Source organism: Lissotriton vulgaris, chromosome 12 (assembly GCF_964263255.1).
Source record: "Lissotriton vulgaris chromosome 12, aLisVul1.2, whole genome shotgun sequence".
Taxonomy (NCBI): Eukaryota; Metazoa; Chordata; class Amphibia; order Caudata; family Salamandridae; genus Lissotriton; species Lissotriton vulgaris.
Window position 1 is genome coordinate 80,660,191 of NC_141700.1, and position 23,614 is coordinate 80,683,804.

The following is a 23,614-nucleotide window of genomic DNA, read 5'->3' on the forward strand; positions in this document are numbered from 1 at the left end:
GAGAAAAACACATGGTTGAAAGCGGATTGTAGAGAGGGAGAGGAAGATGGAGTTTGGGTTTACAAAGATGGCAGACCTGTTTTACCAAACAGCATGATTGCTGACATGGCACGGATGTACCATGGTCCAGGGCATTTAGGAAGGGATTCCATGATTAGGCTATTCAGAGAAACATGGTTTAATCCAAAATTCAGAATCATTGCAGAGTCACTTTGCCAAAGATGTTTGATCTGTCAACAAATGAATCCAAATAGGAGAACTGTTGTAAGCATGGGAACCATAGGACGGGAGGGTGGTCCATTTACCAGATTACAGATGGATTTTATTGAAATGCCATTGCACAACAGGCTAAAATATGTGCTTGTGTTTGTTTGTCTGTTTTCAAGATGGGTGGAAGCTTTCCCAACTCGTCACAATGACTCAGTCACTGTGGCAAAATTGCTTTTGAGGGCGATCATACCTAGGTACAGAGTTCCAGTGACTATTGAAAGTGATTGTGGAACCCACTTTGAAAACAGATTGATGAAATTGATTTGTGAAGCTTTAAATATTCAGCAAAAGCTGCATTGTGCATACAGACCAGAAGCATCAGGTGTTGTTGAACAAATAAATGGAACAATAAAGAACAGGATTTCAAAAATGTGTTTGGCTAGCGGAGTGAAATGGACAGATGCTCTTCCACTTGTTCTAATGTCTTTGAGAAGTACACCAGAGAAAAAGACAGGACTTAATCCTCATGACATCCTAATGGGTAGAGTAATGAGGCAAGCATTTGTTCCTGTTGGCAAGCATATGAGTATTAATGATAGTGCAATCATTGAATACTGTCAAAACCTCTCTGATATAGTTAATTCTGTATTTCACCAGGTGGGAACAGATGTTATAATAAAAGAGAAGGAACAAGCACATGATCTGTTACCCGGAGATTGGGTGAGGACAAAAGTACATCGGAGGAGAAACTGTCTAGTACCTAGATGGCAGAAGCCAAGACAAGTAATTCTTGTCACAACAAATGCCATTAAATGCAGAGGATTGAAACGGTGGATTCATGCGAGTCATACAATTCGCATACCACCTCCTGAAACTTCTGATTAAGAGGGTGAGACAACAACTGACTCTGATTCAGAAGCAGATCCAGAAGATCCAGAATCTGATGATCAGCAAGAAAATCAACATCTAAAAAGTCTAAATGCAAATCAGAACTTGAATGAAGAAGATCTGGAAATTGTGACTGAAGAACGAGATGTTGATGAAGACGAGCTAGAGAAGGGATCACAGGAAAAAGATTCTGAAGCAGAAGACTCTGAGCAAGACAGAAATCTAGTCAAGGAGAGTATTGAAAAGCAAAAGAGTAGCTCTGTGTGCAGGAGCAAGAATTCTGAAACTGGGAAGCTGAAGGTGATTCCTGAAGAAGAGGAAGAATTGCCAAGTACCAGCAGTAGGGATGATGTTCCTAGCAGAGTGAAGCTGCCAAGTAAAGAAGTTCCTAAGTACAGATTTCAAATCTCAGAATCTGACACAGATGGAAGTGACGAAGAGTCTGAAGTGAGAAAATTCAGAAAAAGATCTTGGAAGAGTGAATCAAATGAAACAGTGCCAAAGAAAAAAGTCTTGAGAAGAGGAGGCATTTGGCCAGAAGATAATCTGAAATTCAGATTAATTAAGAAATCAAAAGAACAAATAAATGAGATTTCTCGTCAGGGGGGAGACTCTGATAAAAAAGACGAAAAAAATAAGAAAATTGAAGTACTAACTCGCAAGACAAGAAGAGTGATAAAACCAAACCAGAAGTATAAGTCCCCAGAGTGGACTTTCATCATTATCCGGCCATCTGTTGAGGTAGGCAGTAGTAGTCTAGAGGAGTTGGAGGAAGCAAGTGACGCAGATTGATGTTGTTTAGTTTTAGAATAGATTTCTAGGTTCCTGGCATAAGGCTGAAGAAAATGTGTTAAGGTGTCATTGTTGGGTTGACATAAGGTCGAAGAAATTCTGTTAGTAGAAAAAGTCTGACACAAGGTTGAAGAAATTCTGTTAGTTGGAAAACACATGTTCATGTGACGCAAGGTCGAAGAAAAATTGTTTAGGGTTCTAAAAAAAAAAAAAAAAGGGGGATAGTATTTAGTTTTAGTATTTAGTCTTAAGCATTTATACTAATTTTTTTGAACATTTTTTGTTTTTGGTTATCTAAATATGCCTAACTCAGATACTGCAAGGTGTTCTATTTTTAAAAGATGCTGTAAAATGTCAATAATTTGTGTGGTTCTTTTAATACTAATTTGGCTAATATTAGCTGTAGTATACCCTTTTGGTATTGATAAGCAAAAATTTAAAGCTAATATGACAAGCAAGGTAGAGCTTAAGCAAGAAAAACATGCTAACAAAATTAGCAGAGTTATTGATCATGATCCAAGGTTCCATCAGGATAGATCTGTTGTAGACTTCTCAAGCAATTCATTTTCAAGGCTTTTATCTGAATATGTTAAAGTAATGAATGTTAAAGATTGTTATGTTTGCGTGAAGCTGCCTGCTTCTGTTTCAGAGGGGGTTACTTATAACATGTTACCTCTCACTTATGGCATTACATGCAGTGTAACTGGTCGTCTGGAGTACTATTACTCAGATTTTGATGAGGTTTTTGCAAATCTCAAGGTTGTAAATAGCTTGAACAAAGTAAAACCTGCGAAACAGATGAGGGAATTCTTTTTAGTTACTAATGAACTTAACTATGAATATGCTTATAGAAATAATTTAACATGCAAAATGAGAGCAGAAGAAAAGACTTTCCTGAACATGGTTGAGGAGAGAAGGGCAGTTTACAAAAGAAATGAAGTGCTTAAACATGCTAAGTCTAAGTTTTGGCAGATGGAGGATGCCAAGATAAATGGAGTTAACCCAAATGCTGCTTTACACATAGATGAACCAGTTAGTGGCAAATTTTGCATTAGGAGAGACAATACTCTTTATGATAACTTCTTTGTGGGTGCTAGTCAATGTGAGGATACTTATCGTATCATTGGGGGATGGGGATTTAAAGGTGGTAAGGATCCAATTTTCCCTGGAATTTATTTTATTTGTGGTAATAAAGCATATTTTAGCCTCCCAGACCATTGGTATGGGACATGCTATCTTGGCTTAGTTTTTCCAAAAAAATGTCATGCTCACAGAAATGGAAAGGGTACTTTTGAATTTGGTGAACACCTGAATAGGTACAAAAGAGAACGTTTTACAGAAGTCCTGGGAGACATCTTTGGTGCTGTCATTCCTATGGTAGGAATTACCATGAATTCAATCAAAATCAGAAAGGTTTCTACAATCGTAGATAGGTTGTCAACAGATACTGCAAGTGGTTTCCAATTAGTTAATACAGAACTTGGTGCTACCAGGAGCATGGTTATGCAGAATCGTCTTGCATTAGACATTCTGCTTGCAAAAGAGGGAGGAGTCTGTGGGGTTTTACATGTTCAGCATTGTTGTACTTATATTCCTGACAAGAGTCGGAATATAGAGTCGCTTGTTAAGAACATTACCGAGTTTCATGAAGAAATAGAACCCCTGGAGGAAGAAAGTTTCACTGAACGAATAGGTAAAAGAATGGAGGCAATAAAAGAATGGTTTTCAGAAATTGGCGGCTCCATCATTGGCAAAGTGCTCTGTCCAGTAATTGTCATTATTATAGTGATATTGCTGTTAAAAATCAGTTGCATGATCCATAAAAGAAAGAAGCATCAAAGGGAGAAAAGGAGAATTTATAAACTCAGAGAGGAACAGGAGAAGGAATTTGAGTTAGAGGAGATGCGGAAAGATCAGTTACGAGGTGTTGAGCTGACAGCAGAAACAGGGGTTTAGGGAGACTAATATTGTGAGAAATTAAGGTGTGACATCTCTAAATTGGGTTCAAAATTCTCCAAATTTTGGGTGTTGTTTGGTGATTTTGAAATCACCAGATGAGGGAGTTGATGGAGCGAGCTTTTGAAAAAGCTCGTGAAATTAATCCCTGTAACAAGTACTAATTTATTAATGAGTTATTGCATGATTTGTTGAAATTTAATCAATCTAGTTTAAGTTTTTCACTACATGTGGGACTAATATTATATGTGCTCTTGTTGCATTTGCGAGTTTGACTTGTTTCATGTATTTGATGTTGTAGTGTTTTGTTTGTCTTCTTGTCTTTGTCAGTACTAATGCAATTGATTCAAAATGACATGTGCTTATTTTTGTGTATTATGTGTATGTCTATGTCACAGTCTATATATGTTTGTGTGTTTGTCTTTTACCTCTTTCAGATTTATGAAGATTCCTGCTGGACACTATGAAGAATGGTAGACTATAAATGTGCTGCTTTATTTGTGCATTTCTGCTTGGGAATATATATATTAATGGGTAATGCATTAGCATAGGATGGGTAACAGAAGGGTTTACATCGCTTGAATTAATTATTCTTTTGTGTTTGTTTAAATACTAGTTCGAGAGAAAGGCTTGAGGCCTAGTTTAAAATGGAAGCTGGTTGGCCTGACTGAAAGAAGCTGAGCACTACAGCATTGATGTTCTTTAATAAAAACTTCCACGGAAACGTGCAGGAGCTCAAACAAAGGACGTTATGTGCTAAAGCTTCGAAAGTGAAAGCGTCAAGGCCAAGGAAATGTGTAGAGGCAGCTTGGCTTAATTCCTGGAGGAAGAAGTTATGAACATTTTGTTCAATGTATCAACTCTAGGAAGCCGGTGTCGCTTCTGTCAATGGACAATGACACCATGATGTCACACGAACTGATGCGCTGGCCTCTCGGTGGTCTGATGGTCAGCAACCAATTGGGTTGCTGCATTTTACTAAAATATTACTTTTTAGTTAGATTAGTGAGTCAGAAAGATATAAAAATTGGGCCCTTGGAGGGGAGAGGGGCTGACTGTTCCTGAGGGCGAAGTGCTGTCCGATTTCCCTTGGACACGTAAGGGCTTTGTCAATTCTATGTCTTTTTCTTTGCAGGTCAGAAAGCTTAATTTAGGGAATTAAGGCTATGTTTTCTTTAATTCATGATTTTGATGCATTTCTGTTATGACAGACCATTGTGCCAATAAACTTAATGATGCTACTGATTTAATATAAGTTTGCTAATAATAAATAATTAATAAAAATTTGATGCTAAAACTTTACTTTGAAACTTTAAAAATAAAAGACTTTAAACGCCGAGCTGGTCTTGATTGATTTTAGTCGTTACCATCAGTTTTACATCGGCCTCAGTGGTCTGATCATTTTAAATTGTTATGATTAAAATGTTATACTGCAGTTGTATATAATGTTTATAGTTAATTTAGTTAGTGTGATTAATCAGGCCACATGATTCAGCCTCACGATTTCCTGTCTCAGACTTATGGGCCTTGGTGTTAATAGTTTGGTGAGTATTAGGTAGTGAATGGCGGTGTAGAGACAGAATTTCTTTAGTGACGCTGGATCAGTATCCAAGGACAATTGTTAGGAGTAATATCCAAGTGGAACCCATTCTTAAGAGACATGGATGCAATGTCCCTGCAGTGAAGAGACATATATTTCAGATTGTTGTATAACCAGTTGATGTTTTAGTAAAGGCCTGTGTTTGAAAATATTCTGGGGCGTGTCGCTGGAGGCTGTGCTTCGCACTCCAGATCACTAATGATTATATTTCCTGGCACATTTAGAACACATCTATTCTGGGATTGTAGTACCTTGGGAGGCTCTGTTGTTGTTGTCAAATCTGTCACTTCCTCCTTACTCGTAGAAGCTGCTAGCCCCAGCCCGCCTGAGTTTATCGTTTCCTCCACAGTCGTAATTTGCTTCCCTAGTGCCCACATCGCCCCAGGAAGGTATTTTATTAACATTAAAGATGGGGCTCCTGACACCTTTTACTTTGGGGAGGACTGATTGATTATCGCCCTTTTTTTCCCATCATGCCCACAGGTTACCAAAGAGTACACTAGGGTACAGGGAAAAAACTGTTGAAAACAAATAAACTGCTTCAAAAAGTCAGAGAAATGTCAAGATGTTTGGGATGTGCCCACAGTAGCTAAAATGATTTTAAATGTGTGCTTGATGATTAGGTGTGCATGCTTACCGCTTGGATACTGTACCTATGTGAGTCTCGGGAAATGAAGAGCGTACAGTCACAGCAAAATGTGAGTAACTTATGGGGCTCAATCTCCCAGTAGGTGGTAGTACACAGTCAGTGTTACACAGGAGATCTGCGGGGTGACCCTGCCCTGCCTCTTCCTGTCAATGACGGGCAAGGACTGACGCAGCGGGGGACAGCCCGCACTTTTATGGCGCTCCTGCACCAGAAACAGGTTCCGGCTCCTCCTCCTCAACTCGGCGGCCACAGCACTCTGGGCAATGCAGTCCCACTTGATTCTTGGTGTCAAACCGCTATATAAATATATCTCCGTTTATAACCTATATCTATTTGCGTGAGACGCAGCCCAGTTACAGGCCAAACAAGGGTGGCTGGTATATGGCCATACTGCTGACAATGTCTAATTGCACCAAAGTAAACAATGTATTCACACTGCCAAGTACTCAGGCCTTGTCCTACTTTTCACTGTTATGCAATTTGGGTCACAACAGGAATTCTGCTTGATTCCATATGGCATGAAATATAGTGGTTTTCCATGCTCTACTAGAAGAAGACGTCAAACCTGGAATTTGTAAAAGAAAACGGTCGTGATTTCAGAATTTACATGTGAAGATCGACGCGGTAACATTGACGTCCACAAACCCTCTTCATTACAAAGGGGACAAGCATTTGCAATGCAATAGGTCTCACATTTGCGAAAGTTTAACTATTGGCATTGTAAATGACAATGCCTTTTATTTATCTGTTTTACTAATTAACAAATAAATAAAAGGCATTGTAATTTATAATGCCAATTGTTCAAACTCTTGTAAATGTGATACCTATTCAAAGAAGTGGCCGCCATTGTCCCAGGCTGCTCGGGATGTGAAAGCACACATGGCGCGCTGAATGTTGCAGTAAAGCATGACATGCCTGCAGTAGGAGAAACTCATTAAAGAAAATAGTGTTTACAGACTAAATAAGATGTACAGTGTAGCAACCAAAGTAAAAGGGACAGTTGTCATGGGAGGTTACAAATTAATACAAGGCGGTGCTAGGGAGGGACTAACAAGCCGATTAACCAATCAAAAGCCAGCATTTACGAAGGATAATGACACAAGCCAATGAAAAATATGGGCGGAGAGATTGTGTGGCTTCAAGTCCATACCCTAATACAGCATGGCTGCAGAACAGCGTATGCGCTGCCCAGGCTTGACCTAAAAAGTAGTAAAAGCACAGTACACTTTCAGTCTCGAGGACTGTGAAATTATTGCTTAGGAGGCCCAAATCCATCTACTACCGATGTCGATTGAGAATGCCGCTCCTAGGATAACCCCCTTTCTTGTACTGTACTGTTTGGAATATACTCCCTGAAGCACTCCTTCTTATCATAAATGTTGCAAATTCTTTAACTTACTGCAGTGGGCCTTTTCTTTCAACTCCCACCCCTTTTTTTCATAGTTTACACTATCACCGGTTCCGGCCTTTAGAAGACTTTTTTTTTAAACATTGTTTTCATCTATTTACAATACATTGCATTCACTGTTTCTATAAACGCAAAATTAAAATTAAAATATCCTAGAAATCTAGTTAAGCAAAATATTTCTCTTTCCATATACATGGCAATTAGGCGTCACTATTATTCAGATTTTGACAAACTAACCCCTGTTGCCCCATGAGAATTGTGCATTCAGTCGCTGTATGTAAATGTGGCCTATTGTTTGTTAACATAAAAGGACTGAACTAAAGGCGATCCATTGTCTGGCTCTGTAATTCACAGGGTGAAATCCATCTTCCTGTCCTCCACCGCCTCTTTTTCGCAGATGAATTGGTATGCATATGGACACCAGGCATCATTCCAGCGCATCAAAGCTCCTCCACACGGGAATAGAGAGTTCACTGCGGCGCAATCCTCTGCGTTTTCAAAGTCATCAGGTTGATTACAGGTCCAAAATCTAAAAAAACATAAGGATCAAGAAATTTGTTTCAATTTCCCAAAACGTTTGTATATCTGCCTGTTAGCCAGTGGTACCCCTTTCATCGGCCTCAGAAGGATGAAGGGCTGAGGGAACCCGATGGGATGCAAACCTGTGGCCATGAGGTGAATCTCAGGTTACTGAAGGGGAATGCATTAGACGTCCACTGACCCCCCAGACTGGACCACCTCTGACCAGGACTTGAGATGAAGGGGGCATCACATCTACTGAGTACAAAAGATGCTTTTTTCGAGAAGTGCACAAACCGGATTTATATATCTCAGGCTCATTCTTCCTGTTACCTGATGTCTAAGAGGTTTTTCCGCCCCACAGTATTGTCACAAGTCAACCTGATGGAGGCAACACGGGCAACTGCATACGCCAGCCATGTTATGCTATGTGGCAACTGCAATGTGATTCGTGCATTGGGTTTTGTTGTTCTGTCTTATGTGTTGTGTTCTATTGTGTTACATTGCAATATGTTTTACGTTTGTTTCAATCAACCTGCCCCTTCTGTCCAGATAGATTAGAATCTGTGCCCCACCTTCTGTTTGAATGCCAAGCCTATAAATGCCCTCGCGACAGGTGGCTAAAGCCTCTGTGCAAAATACTGGGAACTAGACAGCATAGTGTAGCTTTGAGAATTTTAAAGTCTGATACCCGGCCCCTGTTTGCTTGTGGCATGGCAAAGTTTTTAAGCTGGGCATGGCGGATTAGGTTAAGAAGGCTTAGTCACATCGTTTAATCCTGTTTTATCCACAAATGAAAAGCTTTTAACTGTTCATTGTTGTTTTATGGATTGTATCTCGCCTGATTGTTTTTATGATTGGTTTTATTCTGCAAAAAATTTTTTAGCATGTGTTTGTATCGCTTTTTAAGATATGTTTTATATCGAAATAAAGCCAACTTGACTGACCTTAGGATGTCATGTTATGTTAGGGTTTACACACCTCTAGTATGACTTCAAGTGCGGAATTTGGAAAGGAGTGACCAACCGAGAGAGAGGAAGGAGGCAAAATGGAGGAAACTGGGAAAGGAGCCCTGTTGATACAGTGCTATTCCTCACAATGTCATTATTACAATACACAGAGCAAGAGGAAAGCCTGAAGAAATTGTTCGGCTCAGACATATCCATCACCACGAACCCTATTCCTTCTCTTCCATTCCTCCAATTTGACTTTTTTTCACAACCCCCTCTCGTTGTTCTTCTCTTCCTGCAGCCCTCCCTCCTCTACTCATACCTGCCTTGACTTTGACTGCCCACCTCCTGCTCCTTCTGACCAGAACTCTGTGGTTCTCTTGTTCCATTTCTTTTCTTGCCTTCTGCCTGGAAGCAAATCTCCACAATGTTGGCTTCCTTCTGCGTGAATCTTCTCCCATGGTCTTGTCAAGCTATATGAAGCCAGGAAGATGCTTTGCAGCACTGTACCCGCCGCCAGGGACTTCCTGCCCATATTGCCCTGGACCACTGAGGAGGAGGACCCAGGGTGCAGCAAAGCCAGGGTAGCGCTTTGAATCCAACAGTGTAGGAAGCAGCCGGGCTGTGCCCAGGCCAAAGGCAACCTGAGGCTGGGCTGGGCCACTCATTTTGGTTCCAGTTTTCTGGAGGTGCTATTGCTTTATTGATCTGATACTGTTTCTTTGATCTCCCCCCAGCACCCAAGATGGCGAAACATAAAACCATAGAACCAAGGCATACAGCTCCATCGCTCCTGTACGTGAATGAGGGTTTTTACATTGGTTACCACATCTCACCCTGGTATTACAGGTACAAGTGATCCATTCTCCCCTTTGTTTACTTACCTTCGACAGGAAGCCGGATGGATCAGAGCTTCTTCCTCCCTCTATTGATTAGAATATTTTAGAATGATGTCACCATTAATTTACCACCTGACGGCTGTCCTTATGCTGTGATAATGACGAACGTCCCTCCCCAGTCTCCGCATATCACCGAGTCCCCAGACCAGTTAAAGAGCAAAGTCCTCTACTGCCTTCAGGCCAAGTATATCTTTACGGTCTCTAAAGCTGGTCACATTCTGTTGGCACGAAGGACCGGCTGGATTGGCCCATCTAACAAGTCCTTTAAGGGAGGTTGGGTTATTATTAATTTCAAATACTCTAGGTCTGCCAGCGAGATATCCTAATCTCACCTCTTTAATTCCAGAAACATTAAGCCTCTCCAACTGGGCTTTTTCTACTGCCACCAGCACCATGCACATCTTGCCCCTGACAATCTATTTCCTGGTCAGTCCTTAATGTTTAAATTAAAGAATCGGTAAACCTCAATTAGTGTGCAGAACAATGTTTCTGCTAGTCAAGGTACAAATACCAAAATTTATCATATCCTAATTACTTCTTCAATTTATCACCTTGCTTTTATTTTTGGTGTAACCTGGAATGCTGTGAGTGACCACAACCCATTAGTTTTATCATTGTCCCTTTGAGCTAAAGGTTCGACCGTCACTAGCCATGCAAGGCAAATTACAGTCCTCATCAAATGGACAGGGTTTATCCTTTTGCACATAACACAAAAGTTACTAGCCACAAATGTAAATTAGTTTAACTACTACCTGGGTAACGAGGTGGATCAAGATTGGTTGATTCAAGCTTTTGAAATAATCACCAGGTAATTAATTGTTTTCTGACGTGGCCTTTTAGACCTAGGAATTCCAAAAGACAAGGCTGGTTTAACCATTCATGTAAGGTTGTATCCAAGTCGTTATGGATAGCCCTGCATTACTCTCCAAGGGACTTTCTAGCCATTAAGCAACTGAGAAAGCAGTATAACAAGGCGCTCCCCCTCATGAAAAAGGATCTTAGGGAAGAGGCCTGTCTCAGGCTGCTGAGAACAATGTTTCCCTTTTTTGGGGTATGGTTAACAAAACTTTTTTAAAACGATTCACCCCACAGAACTAATTTGTCTCTCTTCAAGCATGGGTCGACCATTTTTTAAAGACTTTTTATCCCTTTGTGGGCACAAACTCTGAGAACAGCCAAAAGGCACTAGGGGACGCACTTAAGAGCATTCACCAAATTAGTAGTGGGACCCTTGCATTTACGTTAGACAAGGTCCTTTTAGCCTTAGAAAAGCGTACTGGAGGCAAAGTCTCGGGCCTAATGGGTGCTGGTTAATGCATTAAGAGCCCTGGTTGAGAAATGGACCCCCATTTTAACCAGAATGCTTAATGCGGCAGCTGATGGCATGATACCATCTAGCCGGGCATAATCCATTATAGTGCCCATCTTTAAAAGGGGGTCAGATATGATCACAAGTGCTACCGCCCCATCTCCCTCCTTGACACCACCACAAAGTTGCTTGGCAGGGTATTTTTTCTTTTGAAGGCCCAGTATGGGGACAGTGGAGCAGTCTGTGAATTGGGATCTGCTTTTTGGTAAACATACGAAGGCTAAGTCTGATTTCCTTCATCTGTGTTTTGCTGACTGTAGCAGCGCCTTATGTTTTGTGACACATAGTGCTCTCTCTTGGGGTCCCTGAGAATATTGTTAATTTCCTGTCCCAGTTGTATGATAGTTTATCTGCAAAAGTTAGTTATGGCCACGCATATATAACCCCGCTATCCACTTGGTCAGTATACACAGTCTCAATGTAATTTCCTGGTCAAACGACACCCAGCGCCTCTGCTCACTCACCGACGACCCTACCACCACCAGAGCCAACTTCCACAGATGCATGACAAACGTCACCAACTGGATGAAGAACTACTGCCTGCAGCCTAACACAGACAAGCCAGAAGCACTGATTTTTGGCAACAGCAGCCACACTAGGAACGACTCCTGGTGTCCATCAGACCTAGGACCCACACCCACTCTCTCCAACCAAGCCAGAAACCTCAGAATCATCATTGACAACAAGCTCAGCATGAAATCACAGATCAACGCCGTCTCTTCTACCTGCTAACTCACTTTGTGCATGCTAGGTAAGATCTTCAAGTGGCTACCCCTACACACAAGATGGACCGTAACACAAGCCCTCATCACCAGCCGACTGGACTATGGCAATGCCCTCAAAGTACAAATCGCAGCACACCTCCTACAGAGACTTTAGACCATACCGAATGCTGGCAGCCAGACTCATCCTCGGCCATCCCCGACAAACCCACATCACACCCCACCTCAGAAAACTCTACTGGCGCCCCATACAAAAGAGTGGCACTTTAAGTTGCTGACTCACACACACACGGCTCTATACAACCAAGGACCCACCTACATTAACCACCCCCTGAATTTCCACCAACCATCATGAAGACTACGCTCCGCCTCCCTTTTACTTGCCCATATTCCCCGTAAGCAGAAGTGCAGGACGCTTCTTCTCCCATATCGCAGCAAAGACCTGGAACAGCCTCGCCACGCACCTCCGGACCATCACCTCACTTCCAAAATTCCGAATGGCCCTCATGATCTGGCTGTTCGAATAAGCCTCTGGGACCTGCAAGCATCTGGATACTCTATCAGGAGATTAGCCACGCTTTATAAATCCTGATTAGATTGGAATGAAGAACGGTCTCCCTCATTTAATATCAAGAGGGGATTCAGGCAGGCCTGCGTCCTGCTCCATTCCTTTTTTCCCTTTTTAGGTCTCGCTGGAATAGCATCTGAAGGATGCGTCCAGCTCGAGACGTATAGCTGCCCGTCTCGGGGAAATTAGGGACAAGAGGGTGTTACAAGCTTTTCTTGCGGATTTGGGTGCGCGAACGCGCACGTCCAGCCCTGCGCCGCGCCGTGCACGTCCCCGGCTCCTATTTCTTGAAGTTGGCACACATATACACACACAGACAGACAGACACCCGCTCGCTCACACACACCCCCTCCCCCCCACAGTCATCGGTCTCTTTTAAACACACACACGCATACACACACACGCATACACACAGACTCCAAGACACATACACACACGCACGCTCACACACATACAGAGCCCCCCCCCGCCGCACGCACACACACACCTGTGCCCTCGCATCAAAGGCCCCCACTCACCGGTACTCGTCTCCAGCTCTCCAGGCGAGGGCTCGTTGCAGGCCGCGGCGGTCTCTTCCTTCGGTGCGGGGCTCTCTCACCTCACGGGAGCCCCACTAGCGCCAGCCGCCCTTCTCCTCCTGCCCACACGTCCCAGTGCTGGGTAGGCTCCTGCCTGGGCTTCCGATGTGTCTTGATGTCCCGCCCCGATCCTGCCTGACTTCCGCCCGGGATTGTGCACGCCACGCAGTGTTGTGCCCCAGTTCCGACTCCCGCCTAACAGGAACCACGGAGTAATCAATAAGACAGTGAGTGTCCCGGCCCTCTTCTCTACAGCCCAGGTAAATTAACTTTAAGTATATTACTAGCCGCCACTGCACCAGACCCATGGGGCTGGAATGTTCGCTATAAAATGCTGGCTGTTAATGTACTCCTATAACGGTGGGGTAAACGCTTTTGTTGTGCTGAATCACGCACAGTGTGGCAGCGAGCGTGCGCCTGGCCTCGGCGTGGCGTTGTTTCCACATGTCTAACCGCCTCTGGTGGCGGCGGGCCAACACTCCTAGCGAGGAATGCTATTTAATGCGAATCTTATTATTCACTTGGCTGGCCGTTGTTTCTCGAAAGGTGTCTCCCAGAGTCGCTCATATCTGCCCTCCCCTCCCCATTCAGGGCAGACATTTGCTGGTATGGTGGACCATCTGTCATTCTTGAGGGCCTGTCTGTCATTCGGGGGGGGTTCTTCTTCGGGGTTTGCTCGTCGCCATTCTCCGGTGCTTGCGACGTTTCTCCCTCCTTTCATCAGGGAAGGGTGAGATGCGAGGCGGTGTTTGGAGGCATGCATGCAGTGTTGAGTTTAAGGTGTATTTGTTACTCTTGGGTTTTGAGGCCAGTAAATCTTTACAATGCCTGGAGCAGCTGACACTGTCCCTTACACATCCAGGGTAGCGAGTGTGGGTATGCTATATACATGTGGGTGCGCACAGCTGTGCTTGTGAAGGACTTGATACCGAACGTCAAACGTCGCCAGAGGATGTACATTCTATATCGCAAAACATTGAAACAAGCAAGAGGCAAATAATATTGTTTCACCCTCTCACACTCTGCACCCACAGACACTTTGCACCCTCTCACACACTCTGCACCCTCTCACACACTGCAACCTCTCACACACTGCAACCTTTCACATACTGCACCCTCACACACTGCACTGTCACACACTCAGTGTCACATAATTATATGCCACACAATTACACTCTACTGAATACAACATACGCTCACACAATACCACTCAGTGCCACGTAATTATATGCTACATAATTACACTGCGCTCAACGCAACATACACTCCAAATACCACTCAATGCCACTTCATTACATACCACATATTTACACTCTACTGAATGCAGCACACACTCCACACAATACCACTCAATGCCACATAATTACACGCCACACAATTACTTTACTGAATACCACATACACTCCTCATAATACCACTCAGTGCCACATAATTATATGCTACATAATTACTGCGCTCAACGCAACATACACTCCGAATACCACTCAGTGCCATATAATTACACACCACATAATTACACTGCACTCAATGCAACATACACTCCAAATACCACTGTGCCACATAATTACATGCCACATAATTACACTGCACTCAATGCAACATACACTCAAAATACCACTCAGTGCCACATAATTACACGCCACATAATTATACTGCTCTCAATGCAACATACACTCCAAATACCACTGTGCCACATAATTACATGCCACATAATTACACTGCACTCAATGCAACATACACTCCAAATACCACTCAGTGCCATATAATTACAAGCCACACAATTACACTGTACTCAATGCAACACACACTCCACACAATACCACTCAGTGCCACATAATTATGTTACATAATTACACTGCAACATACACTCAAAATACCACTCAGTGCCACATAATTACACGCCACACAATTACTTTACTGAATACAGCATACACTCCTTATAATACCACTCAGTGCCATATAATTACACGCCACATAATTACACTGCACTCAATGCAACATACACTCCAAATACCACTCAGTGCCACATAATTATGTTACATGATTACACTGCACTCAATGCAACATACACTCTAAACAATACCACTCAGTGCCACATAATTACACACCACATAATTACACTCTACTGAATACAACATACACTCCAGACAATACCACGCAGTGCCACATAATTATATGCTACATATTTACACTGCGCTCAATGCAACATACACTCCAAATACCACTTAGTGCCACATAATTACACACCACATAATTACACTGCACTCAATGCAACATACACTCCAAATACCACTCAGTGCCACATAATTACACGCCACATAATTACATTGCACTCAATGCAACATACACTCCAAATACCACTCAGTGCCACATAATTACACGCCACATAATTACACTGCACTCAATGCAACATACACTCCAAATATCACTCAGTGCACATAATTACACGCCACATAATTACACTGCACTCAATGCAACATACACTCCAAATACCACTCAGTGCACATAGTTGCACGCCACATAATTACACTGCACTCAATGCAACATACACTCCAAATACCACTCAGTGCCACATAATTACACGCCACATAATTACACTGCACTCAATGCAACATACACTCCAAATACCACTCAGTGCCACATAATTACATGCCCATAATTACATTCTACTGAATGCAACACACACACTCCACACAATACCACTCAGTGCCACTTAGTTATATGTTACATAATTATACTGCACTCAATGCAACATACACTCCAAACAATACCACTCATTGCCACATAATTATATGCTACATAATTACACTGCGCTCAACGCAACATACACTCCAAATATCACTCAGTGCCACATAATTACACACCACATAATTACACTGCACTCAATGCAACATACACTCCAAATACCACTCAGTGCCACATAATTACACGCCACATAATTACACTCTACTGAATGCAACACACACACTCCACACAATACCACTCAGTGCCACATAATTATATCTATCTATCGCCCTCACTCTATCTATCTATTGCCCTCACTCTATCTATCTATCGCCCTCACTCTATCTATCTATCTATCTATCTATCTATCTATCTATCTATCTATCTATCTATCTATCTATCTATCTATCTATCTATCTATCTATCTATCTATCTATCTATCTATCTATCTATCTATCTACCTATCTATCACCCTCACTCTATTTATCTATCCATCACCCCCACTCTATCCATCTCCCCCACTCTATCGCCCTTTCTCTATCGCCCTCACTCTATCTATCTATCGCCCTCACTCTATATATCACATCACCACAACATCACTCAGCACCACCACAGCATCACTCAGGGGCACCACAACACCACTCAGCGCCACTACAGCATCAATCTGTGCAACCATACAACAACAACTGGTTTAATTAGGTTCTCTCAATATTTCAAGCTTTATTATAAATGTCACAAAAAGATATTAATATTTCACATCTATTCTTGGATTTTCGTCACAATAAAATACACTGAACATAATCTTCACAAAAGTTATTTACAAAACTTTAAGCTATTGCTATTATAAATTACAATAACTTTTATTTAAGTATTAATTATTAAAAAATAAATAAAAGCCATTGTTATTTGTAATATCAATACATCTAAGTCACGTAAATAAAACACATTTACATTACAAATGCTATAGGTGTCACATTTGCGAAAGTTATACCTATTGGCATTGTAAATGACAAAGCTATTAATTTCGCTATTTTCAAAACCAACACATAAATACAAAATTTGTCATTTACAATACCAATAGCTCAAACTTTCCTAATGCGAGACCTATTGCATTGCAAATGCTTGTTTATCTATGCAGTGGTTGGTGCCCTGTAGGCTCTGCCGGGCAATTCGTATATAGTTCGTGGACGTTCGGCCCCAGGGCATTTGAATGGAGATAACATGGTCCTAAGATGTAGGGGTACTGTCGGTCTGAAGAGACTGATAGACACTTTTGAGGACTTTATGGAGGCTAGGAAATTAAGGATCAATATAGCTAAAACATTTACGATGACGTGTAGTAGAAGCAGCCAGAAGTGTAAAACATTTTTTATCAAGAGCTCTCCCATCGTGAAGGTCAATTAATTTTTGTACTTAGATATCTTTTTCACTAATAATGGTTTATGGACTTAACATATATAAATCGCTTGACCAAAAATGAGTACAGGTTGCAAGGGAATTTTTAGGTTCTTCCCTAAACTTGGTAGTCGACCCATTAGGGAAATAGTCAACATTTACAAGCAAGAACCATTTCTGCTGCTATGTATTTTGGGGGCCAGGAGGTTATTCATCTTGTTGTCCTCTTCAGGTGGAAGAGAATGCTTTCCTTAGGTGCCTATTGTTTATCCCTGCCTCTACATTATCCCCCATTGTGTTAACCCACCTGGGGACTTGCTCCCTTTAAACCCAATTTACTTTGGCACTCAATTTGGGCTAAAACCGAAACAGCTTTTACAAAATTCATCAATCTGGATTGTCTAGCGTTAGACCATGTCTTTAAAATACAGTGGCTGTCCTAGATTAACACAGTCTCTAAATCATTGTTTGATACCTCCATGCTCAAATTTCCCTACAGAAACCCTGCTTTACACAAATGTGAGGATAAGGCTTCTTTTTTAGGTGCTAGGAAGGAAAAGAGGGAACTTGTTGAGCCCAAAAAGTTGACAGTGTCTCTTATTTGTCAGGCCCTATACCCGAGTGCCTCCAACTTTATCTTACCGGGTGAGCAACACTCAACACCCCTTTGTCCTTACAAGGCGGCGGCTGAGCATAGTATACCTTGTTACTGTCCCCATTATGAATCATTGGCACAGGGGCCCAGTACCGTGCCCATGTGATGGTGTTTCGAAGCAGAGCACTCAGCACTTTATATTATTCTGTTGTTTCTTTGACGGTCCAAGGAAAGTTTTCTTGAAACCGACCTTTGTTGAATATAGTATCAGGGATCATAATGTTGCTTTACTGTAGCTGTGTGCATTGGATCACACTACATGCTTTAGTATAGCCTGTTACATGTAGAGTATGATTCAAACTAGAAAAAGCAAATCTAGTTACACATAGTTTTTGCCTATTTTAGTTGGTTCTCCCATTAATGCTGTGCATAGTTTGTTTTCATATTGGCGTAACCTGTCTGGGAGCTATTTGCGGATGATGTTTCTTAGCCGAGCTGTTTATCAATATTGTAGGATCACTACCCCGTCTTTTAAAACTATTTTTATTTGTGTTGTGGGAGTTATTCTATGCTGGGGAAGCCACTTGGGTGCTATTTGTAGCTAACATTCTTTAGCTGAGCTGTCTAATACTATTGCATGATCACTCCCTTGTCTTCTTAAACTGATTTTTTACGTGTTATTGTAGCAATTTTATACTGTTTGTTCTTTTATGGGGCAAGGAGATTGTGCTCAATAAAGATTTGGAAGAAATTGTTCTATCTCATTGATTTATCTATCTGCCAATCTTATGTTGTATAGTGACTCTTCTGTACTTGTTTCCTTTGTTTTGTTCTCTTCTCAGCCGTACCCACTCTTCTCTGCTACTAACCATCTCCTTTCCTCTATCCTTATCTGTGTTCAATTTACCCCTGCACATTTTTTCTTGAGCTTTGTGTTCATGTGAAAAGTCTTTCTTGGAAGGCGACTTACGCTTCGGATTGTAAACTGCGACCGTTCACCCACTTCCAGACACCTTCTTGATCCCTGTCCGTCAGGCCAATCCAGTGGATATCCGTCTTTGTCGTGTTTGAGATGAAGAGCTGTAGGAGAGCAAAGGGAACAGGTTCAGTAAAAGATCCAAAATCTCAGAGTTCTTTGGTATTCCTGACCTGTCACGGGGTGCCACCTTTGATGCCAGACAACCCATAGATTCAATGGAGCTGGGTGCACGCAAGGATGCTGAAAATGTACTGACCAAAACCCTTTGGATGGAAAAATGGCTGCTAGGAGTAACAGGTCTTTTGACTTGTGGTGCAGCAACCTCTCTCACTAAAATGGGCTTTAAAAAATTAAAATAAATGTATTAATGATTTGAAATCTATCAAAACAGTGTTGCACTCCTTCAGGCCTGCAACCGCCGCCAGCTTTATGAGAATGTGCCACAGTGTCAAAGCAGAGTGGTGTGCACTGCTTGTTTCAGTGCAAGCATATTTTGTGCTTCCTTTTTTCCTGTCTTCAATCCTGGATTCGCTAAAATAACCCCTCTCTCCCTACACCATCTCCATACATCTCCATACATTGCCATATATCATTTTATGAGAAGGGGTTTGCACAGCTGTCAGCTGTAATGTACTTGTGTACTGAGTGAGGGTTGCCTGGGCCATTAGAACTTGTGCTGAACAAATGTTGTTGTGGTAAATGTTTGCTACTCCTTGTGCTACATCTGCTGTGTTTGTGAGTGGCTTGCACTTATGCTGCCTTTGAAGTACTTTTCCTGTGTGTAAGAGAAATGTACATTGCTTCTTCCTGTGGTGTACCTGTCTAAAACCTGAGTGTTGTACACTGCTGCCGTCTGTGTGGGACCAGTTCAGTGTGTGTATCAGAAGCTTGCACAGTTGCAGCATCCAGTGCTGGACTGATGTGTGGCTGAAGCCTGCACTGTTACTACTGCTTTATTAGTCTCTGTGAGAGGGGAGCTTTCACTGATGGTGAATATCTATGTACAGGGATGAGACATTTCTTCTGCTGTCTATGGAAGCCCCTCCTACTGCTGCGTGTCCTGCACCTGCTCTGTTTGTGCGAGGAAGCTTGCTCTACTCCTCCCAATGTTGAGGCTGTAAACTTGCATGGCCGCTGCCTGCCTCCAGCGTACCTGTTCTGTGTGCTTCTGTGCATGTGTGTGTGCATGTGTGACAGCATGTCCAACAACTTATGTTACTGTACATATTGTGCTGAGAAATGCATGTGTGAGTTTTATGCTCCATTCTTCTGCCAATGCTGTACCTGTTCTGTGTGGGAGGAGCGTGTCCGCTCTCTGTTGCTGGTGGTGTATGTGATGCATATAGGCGTGGAAGTCTGAGTGCTGCCAATGTACCTTTTGTGTGTAACATAGCTGACTCCAGTAAGGTACCTATTCTGTTACTTCGAGGAAAGCGTCTTCTACAGCCGTTTGTGCTGAAACTATTCTGTGTTTGAAAGAAGCATTAACAGCTGCAGTGTGTGTGTCAACTTTACAATCCTGCTTTCATGTGTTTTGTTTGAGTGAAACATGCCCTGCAGCCATCTCTGATGCACCTGTACTGTGCGATGGAAGCTTGCACTGTTGTTAGAAGCTGAATCTACTCTGCATTACTGTGAGAGCAGCTCCCACTGCTGCTGTTTTTTATGTGAGAGAAGATTAAGCTGTTGATGCAGTACTTGATCTTTGAGTGTGAGGAAAGCTTACACTGTGACTGTTCTGTGTTTTCATGTAGTTGTGTCTCTTTAAAGAACCTTTCACTGATACTGAAAACTACCTTTGTTCTGCTGCTGCCCTGACTGTACCTGTTCAGTGTTTGCTAGTGGAGATCATGTCTTCACTACATAAAGCCGGTACCATTGGCTCAGGCAATGGTTCCTATACATATTTTCTCACCCAAAACTTTGCCTCAATCAGCTCTGACCGCTAATAGACTCGAGCAAGGTCTTCTATTTTACAGTTTGTGTGGGTGTGTATGTGTATGTATATAGCTACAAAGATAGACAAAGAGGCTGGTAGAGAAACATATAGATTGGCAATTGATCTATAGATTGATATTCATTTTGAAACACAATTAAGGTTACAATTAGCCCTGGGCGGAGTTGGCGGAGTGGGGCTTCGCGGAGCTACGCGAAGTGGGCGAGAAACTACGCCCACCTCCGCACTCCGCGTAGCCCCACTCCGCAAAACCACTGGCCGCCAGCCCCGCCACCCGCCTCCCTCCCGCCCTCCCTAAATACTTTGAAATAAAGGAGAGAAATAATTTAAAAAGCACTTACCTTGCCGCCGCTGCCCGCCGCGTCCCCGGGGCTCGCTATCTTCCGTCTTCTTCAGTAATGCGCGTGCGCGGGCGGCCGCGCATGCGCATTTTCTCGTGAAAATGCGCATGCGCGGCCGCCCGCGCATGCGCATTACTAAAGAAGACGGAAGACGGAAGATAACGAGCCCCGGGGACGCGGCGGGCAGCGGCGGCAAGGTAAGTGCTTTTTAAATTATTGCATTCCTTTATTTCAAAGTATTTAGGGAGGGCGGGAGGGAGGCGGGTGGCGGCCAGCTACGCTCCGTCTGCGGAGCGTGCGTAGTGCCGCCTGGCTCCGCCAGCTCCGCAAAATGCGGAGTAGGCGGCACTACGCACACTCCGTGCACGGAGCGTAGCTGGCCGCCCACCCTTAGTTACAATGCTCAGACTACAACACTTGCGAAGCAGAAATACACAATGGAAGATGCTTTTAAGCAATCACAACAAAGCCTTACAGAAATCCTAGCTCACCTGCTCCATCCTGTCATTGATGATAACCAGGTCTGCCTGACTTGTCAGACATTTTGATCTGCTTTCGTCCCATGTGAGTTTGTTTTTAGAAAATAAATAGCATTTTCCATTGTACGGCAGCCAATCTGTGGGGCAGACCCAGTAGAAGAACTCTGAAAGACAAAGGTACAGTCAGAACAACCAACAACAATACTTCTCTTGGGTCAGAAGTGAAGTCTCAGGGTGCTCAACCCACAATCTGTTTTAGTTGGAGGTGTCTCTAGGGCCCTTAGTTTAAGCTGAGCAGACTGGAGTCTAAAGTACAAAACTGAAAATCAGATCAAGGGCCAATTTCATCCTGGCCCAGAGGATCTGTAATGATTCCAGCATCCACCAGGACTATCGAAAGGAGTTCCAATCCTTGGAAGGTTTACAGTTATCTGATGGCTGTATGCTTTGCTCTAAATACTCGTGTCCAGACTCTATTTCTTGTCTCAATCCGTGAGCATATCCCACTCCATCTCAGACCATTTAGCCTCAATTGCAGCTCAGTAGAATGGGGCACAATTTTCTTGTAGACAATTACCTAATTTGCCATGCGGCAAAAAAATGCACTTGGTTAGTGTGCCGTGTATTGAAGCCTTTTTTAGTATTTTTATTTGTAATGGGATTTACAGAGCACCACATTCACTCAAAGGTGTCTTGGATCTATTGGATGCAGAACACTCAGACTAGCACTGTTACCCCTGACGAATATTAATTTGGAGACATTTTTAAAGGCTTTGTGATACAACATTGGGTATTTCATGAATTCCTTTTCGAGCCTACCTAAAACAAACTTTGGATTGTTGGTCAATATTTACGGAATATGTGCTATAAAAAATAACAATTGGCCTATTTTATAAAGAAGGTTCTTTATTGAAGAGTCCCCATGATGCTCTCTTGCTCATTCAATATGGATCTGGCATTAGACATTTCCAGGCCTGCTTGTGTCTCTCGTCTGCCTGTAGCACAGTACAAATACCGGCCCATTCTAGAGTACTTACGCCCACAATCAGTGCCAGAAGTTCTCTCTTTGCACCCGATGTACTTCATTGCCCGGCTGAGATTGCTCTCCAGTTGTGCCAACTTTTCCTGGGTAAGCTGGGCTCTGGCAGTAACTGTTGAATCTAAGAAGATTGGAGAAAGGAGTAAGAGTGACTTGAACTAAATTGTATTTAAAGGGATATTACTTCATGTCAAACAATCTCTGGTACATACAAAGGAAGTACAGGCACACACTGTCTCATTTATTGACTTAGGAAAGGGATGAAAATAGTATTTTTCACATAAAGTTCCACTTTGTTCTCTTACACATGGAATGGCATTGAAAACAGTCCAGTGAGTGCAGTGACAAAATGGACAGAAAATGGCATTTGATGATGTTAATTTGATCACAATTTTGTCCAATGGTAGAATGAGAGGAGTTTTTGGGAAAGTCTAATTTGCTGGTAATTCATTACATCTCTTAGAAAGAGTTTAAAGATAGTAAATCTTACTTACAGAGTATTACGCGAGCAATCAATGTAGCGAGCAGCAGTAGGCTGATCACCAGTCCTACGTCTACCAGATTCTTTGTTGACAGCATCTTCTTGTCCTCTGTCTGTGAGGTCTTTGCCATGACTAGAAAACAAAACAATGTGTCTATTAGTTGTTCAAATTCCAAAAAAAGATACTTTGCATTTGTTTCCTTGCATCCAATTCAGAACTCTTCCTTACACTTACATTGGGTGTCCTTTCATTGTTTGCCTGCTAAGGTTTCTTTGTAGAGTCTAATGTGATGTGACTGGCCATTGTTGAGTGTGGGGGAGGGGCCCTGACTCAGGTAAAGTAAATCCTCCATTGGATCCAGGAGCCCCTCTTTTCTGCCAGCAACAGTGATCAATAGCATGTTACCCGCAGTGGATCTGCATGCAAGGTTTAGACGGCGTTATTTATCACGTGTATCAGTTATAAATACAGATATTTATTCAGAAGCAGAATTCAGGTGGTTAAAAAAATTAAAT

The 23,614-nt window shown here is 42.5% G+C and overlaps 1 protein-coding gene across 1 annotated transcript; it reads right to left on the reverse strand.

Moving 5' to 3' along the window:
* Positions 1 to 6,668: 6,668 nt before the first annotated feature.
* On the reverse strand, positions 6,669 to 23,225 carry LOC147673381 (hepatic lectin-like). The gene is made up of 5 exons (XM_086947237.1): positions 23,112 to 23,225; positions 22,616 to 22,738; positions 21,591 to 21,742; positions 18,793 to 18,902; positions 6,669 to 8,032 (listed from the first exon to the last, which is right to left on the reverse strand). The coding sequence occupies exons 1-5, from the start codon at positions 23,194 to 23,196 to the stop codon at positions 7,852 to 7,854; spliced, it is 651 nt and encodes a 216-aa protein (XP_086803363.1). The 5' UTR covers positions 23,197 to 23,225; the 3' UTR covers positions 6,669 to 7,851.
* Positions 23,226 to 23,614: the final 389 nt, after the last annotated feature.

Excerpts from the sequence above, each read along its gene's own strand:
- LOC147673381 (XM_086947237.1), bottom strand. The coding sequence starts at position 23,196 with ATGCTGTCAACAAAGAATCTGGTAGACGTAGGACTGGTGATCAGCCTA. Across the intron at positions 22,739-23,111 it reads GATTGCTCGCGTAATACTCT|ATTCAACAGTTACTGCCAGA; the intron begins GTAAGTAAGATT and ends CAATCTTCTTAG. Across the intron at positions 18,903-21,590 it reads TCAATGACAGGATGGAGCAG|CTCTTCATCTCAAACACGAC; the intron begins GTGAGCTAGGAT and ends GCTCTCCTACAG.